The 9,496-nt window shown below is 35.2% G+C and overlaps 1 protein-coding gene across 11 annotated transcripts in view; it reads left to right on the top strand.

Moving 5' to 3' along the window:
- Positions 1 to 361: 361 nt before the first annotated feature.
- The window catches only part of LOC131157368 (uncharacterized), a 33,370-nt gene continuing 24,235 nt past the window's right edge, over positions 362 to 9,496 (top strand). For 7 of the 11 annotated variants that reach the window (XR_009137258.1, XM_058111459.1, XM_058111458.1 and 4 more), the window contains exons 1-7: positions 362 to 561; positions 711 to 1,016; positions 1,266 to 1,359; positions 1,979 to 2,097; positions 2,183 to 2,287; positions 2,600 to 2,695; positions 2,822 to 2,879. Coding sequence is in view for 6 of the 11 variants with exons in the window: in XM_058111459.1 (XP_057967442.1) it covers positions 711 to 1,016; positions 1,266 to 1,359; positions 1,979 to 2,097; positions 2,183 to 2,287; positions 2,600 to 2,695; positions 2,822 to 2,878 (777 nt within the window). In the remaining 5 variants the exon portion in view is untranslated. The remainder of the gene's footprint in view (positions 562 to 710; positions 1,017 to 1,265; positions 1,360 to 1,978; positions 2,098 to 2,182; positions 2,288 to 2,599; positions 2,696 to 2,821; positions 2,880 to 9,496) is intronic. The other 4 variants (XR_009137256.1, XR_009137257.1, XR_009137259.1 and 1 more) reach the window with 3 other exon arrangements.

Genomic DNA, 9,496 nt, shown 5'->3' with positions numbered 1-9,496 from the left:
GGGGTATATCAATGAGAAATATGAATTGAATGGAGGAGATCTAAAGAGAAAGAAGCAATAGCAAAGTTGTCGATTCGAGGCTATTGGCAATACTTTACGGTCGATTAAGTTCTTGATGGTACGATTCCGATGAGAAGACAAGCAGCGTGCAATGAATGTTGGAAGGTGAAGTGGCAATTAGGATAATCAATCACAGAGAATATAGCTAGGAGAATCAACCGAAGAAGGTAGGAGTATTGATGAACTTATTGGTGTTGGGATATGGACAACAGTTTTATTTTGCAAGGCAAATGGATCAGGGTAAATTTGACATTTAACACACGGGTGGAGTGTACCTAACACATAAATTTAATTAACAGGCAACATATAAATCGCAAGTCGTAAAATTGAATGTCCCACACCTCCGCCTCCATTTTCCACTGTTACTTCGACGTTCCCCAAGTGCTGCAGTTAGCTCGCTGACCCCACAACACCCTTCATTGAACAATAGCTTTGCTCTTCTTCTCCTCAATTCATTCAATTACCTTTTTGATAAATTCAATCGTACCATCTCGGATCCAGGTATCGTGTTTTTCCATTGAGATTCAATCAATCTCCAAGCTTTAGAGAATTCGGAAATTCACTTGATTTTGTCTGCAATTTAGGGCTTAGAACGATTCTGCTGAAACTTTGCTGATCTGTTGTGTCTTTGAATTCCGTGCATGTTTCAGATGGTGTCCGAAGATGCGGTTGTAGAGATTGATCACTTGGAGAGAGGGCTTTTGGCGAATGACGGTACTTATGTAGACAACGGAGCTGAAGATGAAACGGTTCTATACACCGCATCGTTCAAAGAGATGGAGGATAATTACGTCAAGTTCCAAACGGCTCGGTGGATTCTTTATTCGTTGCTTCTGATTTTGGCTTGGGGAATTGGGCTGTTTATGTTGCTTTACGTGCCAGTGCGGAGATATATCTTGCGCAGAGACATTCAGTCTAGAAAGCTATACGTTACACAAAATGCTATCGTTTACAAAGTAAATCAAATCAGCAAGCCCTATTTTTCCCCACCTTGTTTATATTTGCACTGGGCAAATTGGACCGGACACTGTTTTAATTTATGAAATGTTGGGAGCGTATTGTATGTCAGCAATTGTATGATATTAAATACTTCTTTTTTGTATCTCTTGCATTGTTTTCTTTGTTGCATCGCAAATAGTATTTTAAATGCCCTGCAAAATTTACAAATTTATAGCATTAGTTGATGACTTGTCTTTTTAGTTCAGGTTAAGAAGCCAGTACCATTCCCTTGTTTTGGAGTGCTGAAGAAGGAGAAGCATGTTTTATTGCCTTTAGTTGCTGACATTGTGGTTGAACAAGGTAACTGTGTTGGCACGATTCTTTTGCATTATTCAAATCATGGTTCACAATCATTAGCTACAGCATTGAATCTTTAGTTGGAGCTGACCCTTATATTAAGATTTAAGTTTTAACTCCTTCCCGCTTTCCTGTTTTGAGGCTTTTGAGCTTGAATTTATGCACAAAGAAGAGTAAAGTCACAAAAAAGGAAGAAAAAGAAGATGACAAACCTGTGCAAAGCACGCAAAAAGATATTTGACTTTGATATACTTGAACTTATGCATTAAATTTGATGCAATTTGCTGTCTTTATTGATTCAATAAATTGACAATGATATACTTATGTGAAACATTTTAGATTTTTTTTTTTTTCAAGTTGAAATCCACTGCATCTAAACCAATTTCAGAATTATCCTGCAAACTATAGTCCTGCTCTGCTAGAAACAATTAGAATCGATACTTGAAAAGAGTAGCTTTGGCTTCTTTTTTCCCCCCCTACTTTCAAAAGGTGCTGCTTGCTCTCTATGTAACTAACGTTGCTCCATATTTTCCTCCCTCTATCAAATTCTATCTTCAATCCAAGGCTGGCTATTGTCTCCTTTTTATTGATGTGTTATAAAAATTCACATTGCTGTTCGCAGGATATTTGCAGTCTCTCTTTGGTGTCTACTCTGTTAGAATTGAGAATGTTGGTGTAAGAAGACCACCAAGCGATGATGTCCAAATCCAAGGCATTGTGAATCCACATGCTTTTAGAAAGGTTCTCTCAATTATGAAATTATTCCCTTTGATCATGAATTTGCAAAATGAAGTTAGTTTATATATGCTCATTGATGCCTTTTCAGGTTGTTCTAACACACCTTGCTAATGTGAAAAGCGAGGTCATCTCTAGGCAAGCTTCTGCAATTAATGATGTTAATTGGAGGATAGGCCATTCATCAAGTTCTTTGGTATGCCCAAACATTAATAAAAGCATCACATTGCAGCTGATTATGATTCTTTTTATTTATAATAAATTGAATTCTGTTACTTTTCTTCTTTCCATGATGGGCATGAATAATTCTTTTAGTTTTGAAACCTTGCAAACTAGGTATCACATATAATAAAGAATTGGTTCCTTCTATATCGTGTTGTTTAAAAGGGAATCTTCTCTCTCTCTCTCTCTCCACACGCACACACGACACAGACACCCCCCCACCCCCATATGCACACAGACATAGTCAGACTCTAGGAGTTTATTTTTCTTTATTTTTTTAATGCAGATGTCCCCTTCAAAGTCCTTGAGGACTGATTCTCTTCCTCACTCTGGGGAGTTAATGATATTACAAAAATTAGAGGAAGTTGGAAGTTCTGTTAAGGTAGAAGACCAAATCAATATTTCTTTCTTTATTTCTGTGTTAACCCCCTCAATCTTCCTACTCCTACATTGCTCGAGTATGTATTCTCTCTTATTTATAAGATGAATATGTGATATTTACTGGCAGAGGGTTCAGACTTTAATAGAGGAGCAACACTCTAAAACATCAGAACCTGTAGATTGAGGTACTTGTACATGAATTGTGTGATGTATACCTTTTCTTGCTAATTCTTTGCATCTGCTTTTTTTTTTGTAAAATTATTATTATTATTTTTTCATTTTTATATATTTCTTTCATAAGCTGGCTGCATTGTCAACTTTTACATTTATTGAGGATGTAAGCAACACAGACATTGATTTTGTTTTACAGAAACATTGGTGTGAAACTTCTTAATGTGTCACTATGTTGAAAATCCCTGCTTCTTGATCACTTGTTTATCTAATAATTCTAGATCTTCAAGACATGTGGCCTATTGAACCTTTATTTCAAGAGTTCACTTTGGCTTGATGATGTAGGAAAGTATTAGAATTCAGAGATAAGAGCAAGAATTAGAAGAAGAAGAGAGGCAGCAGCAGGACAGAAGAAGAACAGAGATGGGGAAGGAACAGAGCAAAGGTGGAAGAAGAAGAAGAAGAAGAAGAAGAGAGAGAGAGAGAGAGAGAGAGAGAGAGAGTAAACAGAAAAATAAAAGTCCTGGCTACCAAATGAATGTCGAAAGTTCTCCATTAGTGGTTCTCCATCGAACTCCCCTTGTTAGAGAAAACTTGACCTCAAGTTTTGCAATGGCGTAATCAGTTTAACTCCATGCTTGGGAACAACATGTTGGCAAATCCTGAGGAGACACAATCTGCATTGCATCATCAATCACCATTGGGGAGTATCTAGAAGATCCTCCTATTGCAAGTAGCATAGAAGGCTGCAATGTCCTTTGATAAAGTAACAAGTATACCAAACAAAAAATAATTTAATAACCAGATCTATTGGCAGCTCAAACAAATATGCATTTGGCCACATTCTAGGATGATGGACAATGTTTCACTAGATTTGATCAATGCAGAGGGAGAAGATGAGAAGGATGGAGGCACAAGTTTTTACTGAATTGAGGAGAAATAATCTCTAGGGGACTTTCAACAATTGGTTCCATCATTAAAGAGTTTTTAACAATCTTTAGAGCAGCCAGTTGTTCCTCACTCTTTGGATGAGAAATGGAAAATTTAGGTTGAAGAGCAAGGTAATTGACAGATATACTTGTTGTAGTAGTTGGCAACTCAGCTTGCTGTTCATTGCAAGTCTCAACAACCAAGTTTGGTGACAAATCAAGGTCCATCTCTGGCTTAGAGGCTCAAACAATGTTTAGGATCATTAAAGACAAGTCTAAGTTCTCATTTTGAGTAGATTTATGACACACGACCACCAGAATAATCAAAACATTATGTACCAGTTTTATGCAAATCATTTATGTAGTCATGATATTCTATTATGCAACAATTTGGATGGGAACTTTTGATATCCTCAACAAGTTGAGCTTTCTCTTGAACATCTTGGGTGGGCCTAGGACTACCTTGTGACCATTGCGATGATTTGTGACTCTTGTCCACAAAAGAATAAAAAATTGTGCACTAGTAATACGCAAATCATTTATGTATTCGTGATACTCAATTACACAACAATTTGCATTAGCACTTCTAATATATGATTGTTTATCCTCAACAATTTTTCTCCTGAACATCTTGGGAGGATCTAGGAATACCTTGTAACCATGGAGAAACTGATTTAGACTGATGAAATTCTTCAAAATAGGAAATGGGGTTATGGGTTGGTAGCTGGAGAAATATCTCAGCTTCAAAAGCCATATGGTGAGACTCAGATAGAGTAGTGGGGCGTTGTGTATCATGTGTGTACTATTTTATCTCTCAACCCTTGGACAAAATTAACACTCTAGGTTCCTTATTAAGAGCACACTGGTAAATGAGGTCTCTAATTTTAAGGTAATAATCGGTGACATTAGAAGAAAGTTGTCTAAGACTACACAGTCGGTCTGGTAACTGTTGAAAATTGCCAGCTAGGTAGGAACCTCATATGCGGAACTAAACCACATATGCGGAACTAACTCTTTTTTAATTCAACTGGAGATTAAATATGGACAGATGCAAATTCAGATAAGCCCATCAAATAGATAAGCAACATTAAATCAATTTCTATGGAGCCCAAGTAGTGTAGGTTCTTACAATGTTACCAAAAGGTTCTTGCTCTAACTTTGTAGTTTCGAGATATTCTTAAAATATTTCACTTTAATTGCTCACTGATGCTCCATGAAAACTCCACTTGTAAACATGGATGAGTGTGCTGGCACGCTGAACTTAGCCTCCAAAACTATGTATTAATATGGAAGATGGATTTCTTCAAACCAACATCAAAATCTTGCCAAGGACACCCAAATTGTTGCAGTAAATCTCGAAACACAGCGGTTGGGCCTCAATCTGAAATGCTGGCAAGTCGTCAAAACTCTGAAAAATTTGTGTTGGCAGTCCAATATCTCAAGATAACTTCCCAATTTCTTAAATTTCTGAGAAATTTAAAGCTCACAAAATGCAACAAATGAAGTCTGAATCCAGTGTTGGTGCTGAAATTATCCTCCAAACATGTATCACAGGCTACCACATGAATTTCTCCTAAATTGTGTTTCGAAATCTCAAGGAAACCCAATCTATTGCATTGGAAACAATTTCCTGCAAATATGAAACAAGGAGAAGACCCTGGCAGTTTCTGAGTCGCAGGTTGTAGGTGTGTGGGGTGTGTGCGCTGGCAGCATTGCTGGAGAAGCTCCTCCAGCAATGAAAGTCTGGCTGGTGGCAGATCAAGAGTTGGGGAGTTGAATAGTGGTGGTCACAGGTCGAGAGAATACTGGCAGATCTGAGCTTTCAGAAAGGGTAAGCTGGAACACCTGCAAGTGGTATGTGGGCTCAAATCCCTCATTGGGTGGAGTTAAAATTGCAGGGAGGTGTTTTTCAGTGGTGCCTGTGTGTGGTAGTGTTGGAGGCGTTGAGAAATTCTTGCTGGAAGTTGGGGTTTCGAACCAGTGGAAAAACTGTAATTTTGTTGCAGGTAGTAGTTGCTCAATTTTCTGCAATTTTGAATGGCTGTGTGGTGATTGTGGCTTGCTCTGATACCAATTTGATTTAGGAGAGTATTAGAATTCAGAGATAAGAGTGAGAATTGAAGAAGAACAGCAGGAACCTGCGGGTGAGAGAGAGAGAGATGGAAGGAAACTGCAATCTGATGTCCAGCACTGGTACCACTACTACTACTAACACATACATAAAAACCCCAATAAGACAAGGAATTACGAAATAAACCCAAAGTACTTAGATATGCAAAATAAACTATTAGCCAAACTTCTAAAATAAACAGAAATATCCCAACCTAAAATGAAAGTCCTAGCTACCAAATATACACCTAAAGTTCTCCATTGGTGATTCTTCATCACATGGATTTTTCATGATATTAACATTAAAACTTTCAGATATTCTTACACCAATAATCAATCAGTAAAATATGCTAGTTTTTATTATTGTGCCTTCAAGATGGTTGAGTGGCTATTATATTGCTAATGATTTAGGAAAGAATGTACAAGTGGTAAGTGAAATCTACTTGTGAAAACAGATTTCGTACCTGTTTGGTACCACTTATGAAAAAGTACTTTTTGCATTATCACTTATAATAAGTACTTGTGATAAAAAAAGAAGTTCGGTTGAATTCCTAAAGAGTACTTGCAATGTTAGGTGCTTGTAAGAACTCTTTCATTTAAGAGATTTTTTTCAGAAGTAATTCAAGCTTGCTTTTGCTACTTGTAATTTTAAGTGTTATGGCTACCATAATGAAATGGACACTGTAGCTTGATGGTAGAAAGTTGTGGAAATAACCCAAATCTGCAATGGCTAGAATACACCCTCCCACACATGCTAAGCTATTGAACCTCTGTCCCATCATTAGCAATAACTGTTGCCCGTCGTCTACGGCAACCCACCAAACATAGCTTTATTTTGCTCAGCCACATATTGAAAAGTTGCACGAAATATTCTTGGTGTAGTGGCTACCATCTTCACTGCTAGCAAAAGATTTAATGAAGCAAATTGGTGGAGATACATTTCTAGATTTGGTCACTTGTGAATTGTGAATTGTATGGTGGATTTGGGGATTGAGCCTGAAATAATGAGTTCCCTTTTTGATGTGAGAATATTGTGAACTAATAGTTTTAAGAGACAACTTGAAGAGAGAAAGGGCTGGCATGGTGGGACTATTAATAATGATTATGATGTAATCTTTGATTTGTGTAACACCCTTCAGGGTGCTTGACTTACTGTACCATGGGCTGGCATCCCCATGATACCTCTTCAATAAAATTTCACTTATAAGAAAAAAAAAACTTAAAGAGAGAAAGGGTTGTGTAGAGGAAGAGGTTATTATGGGCACAAAACAAGAACAAAAGAAAAATAAAAAAAAGGTGTGGTAGGCAGAAGAAAGGAAGGATGAAGTCCCTGATCCAAACTTGAAAACTAAGGTGTAGTCCCAAGAGGGGGGGTGAATTGGGTTTAAAAAATTTCTTTTAATTCTTTTCAAGAATCCTTAAATACTCAAAACTTCTTCCCCTTTTGATATCAATCAAAAAGAGTAAGATACCAAAAATGAGTAAGTTCAAATAGAATCATATTTTGAGCATGTGAATATCAAACATGCATATCATGCTTATGTACACACTCGATTTATTATTTTTCAATATGGCATGTGTAGTTTGCTTCAATAGTCAAATAGTCATGATACCAATTAAAAATTTCATTAATTCATGATACCAATTGAACTTTTGAATTTGTGATTTCAATTAAAATATTAAAGAATAATACTAATTGGACATTTCATTAATTCATGATACCAATTAAAAAAAAATTCATATGATATTAATTGAAAAATTAGGGAAAAATCATAATACAAACAATAAGTGATAATACTCCCCCTGAATTTAATGCATTTAGTTTTGATACCAATTATGCTTTCTAAATCCATGTTTCAAACATTTGATTCATATCATGTATGTGCTCATGGATACTAATATCAAATACCAATATCATATCATTATCATCATAACATGCTCATGGATTTTGTCATGCTCAAATATTAATTGATATATTCATGGATACCAATATACTTTATAGATACTAATGCTAATGTCACATTATGCACTACTTATGGATACTTAAATTATTTAGATGCAAATTTTTCAATTTATCCATGTGATCTATTATTAGCATGCATGGTCAAGAATTAATTTCACATTCATATATCAATATCATACCAAAATTTATGCTTTAATTTAAAAATATAATGAGCCATAAATCATCAATATTTTCATTGTCTTTAAAGATTTCAAGATACCAATTTCAAGATATACACATGTAGCATATTGCATATCATATAAACATGGAGTATATCATTATCATGTGTGTCATACTACACTTTTGCTTAGATTGTTCTTATGTTGCTCAAGTATTTTATATTAAACTTGTTTTTAAAAATTTTACCTTTAGTCAGTCGGCTGAGCTTATGATCAGTCGGCTGACCTATCCTTTCTCCTTAAAAGTGTTTGTTCAGTCAATCGGCTGAGCTTATGGTCAGTCGGCTGACCTTTGTTTTCTTTTAAAGTTTATTTCTTTCACAATTTTTCTGCCAAGCTCTCTTCTTTATCAAAATACTCATGCAATAAGCTCAATTTGCTTAAGATATTCTTTTCTTTTGATTTCATATAAACATTCAAACTTCATATATCTTAATGCTTTCTAATTTAAGCCTTGTATGATTCATTCATTGATTGAGACCAACAATTTTAATTAGTTTCAATAAGATAAGCATTAATAATAATTTTATCCTTATTGTCTATTTCAATTTTGTTCAGTATCCTTGTATGATTTTCCATAGATTTGATATCAATTGAAGGATTTAGTCATAATATTTCATCTTGGTACCCATACTTTCTTGGGTCCGGATGGTTTCATAGGGGATGGTTTTTTTACTTTCCATACTTGTTTAGTTTTCACACCCTTTCTTTTTAATGGACATTCAAACTTTATATGTCCCTTTTTCTTACATAGGTAGCATGTTGTGTGAGTGTAAGCATTTGAAGAAGTGCTAGTGTAATCTTTGGATGCTTTTGTAAAATATCCCATGTAGGGATTCTTTTTCTTTTTATTTTTAACCCCATTAAATCCTATGCCTTCTTTATTTAAAGGACATTCTTTGTGAGCCAATCATTTTATCAAGATTTTCTTTTCCTTTTGTGAAGTTATAGATGATTTTGGCTTGATCCTCAATTTCTTTCTTGAGATCATAAATTTCTGAATTTTGTATGTTTTACCCTTTTCTTGATTTTGAGACATTTTTGTGATTTTATTTTCTAAGTCAGGGATATATTGATCTTTCTCATTTTCCATAGAGGATTGGGATCTCAAGTCTTCTACTTCCTTCATCAATTTTTCATTCTTGCCCTCTAATTTCTTGATTTTCAATTCTTTATCTTTTTCAGTAAGATTTTAGATTCTAACTCTTTTATCACTGCATCATTCTTATTTTCTATTTTCTTGATTTTTGAATCTTTTTCATTTGCAGCAAGTTTGAGGGACTCTAACTCTTTCATAACTCATTCATTTTTGTATTTCAATGATGTGTATCGTTTAGTCACATTAACTAACATCTTATGCACCTTGAATAAATCATTTTGAAGTTCTTCATAAGATGACATACACTCATCAT

Source organism: Malania oleifera, chromosome 6, assembly GCF_029873635.1.
Source record: "Malania oleifera isolate guangnan ecotype guangnan chromosome 6, ASM2987363v1, whole genome shotgun sequence".
Classification (NCBI taxonomy): Eukaryota; Viridiplantae; Streptophyta; class Magnoliopsida; order Santalales; family Ximeniaceae; genus Malania; species Malania oleifera.
Note: the sequence above shows the minus strand (reverse complement) of the source record. Positions and strands in the feature narration are given on the sequence as shown.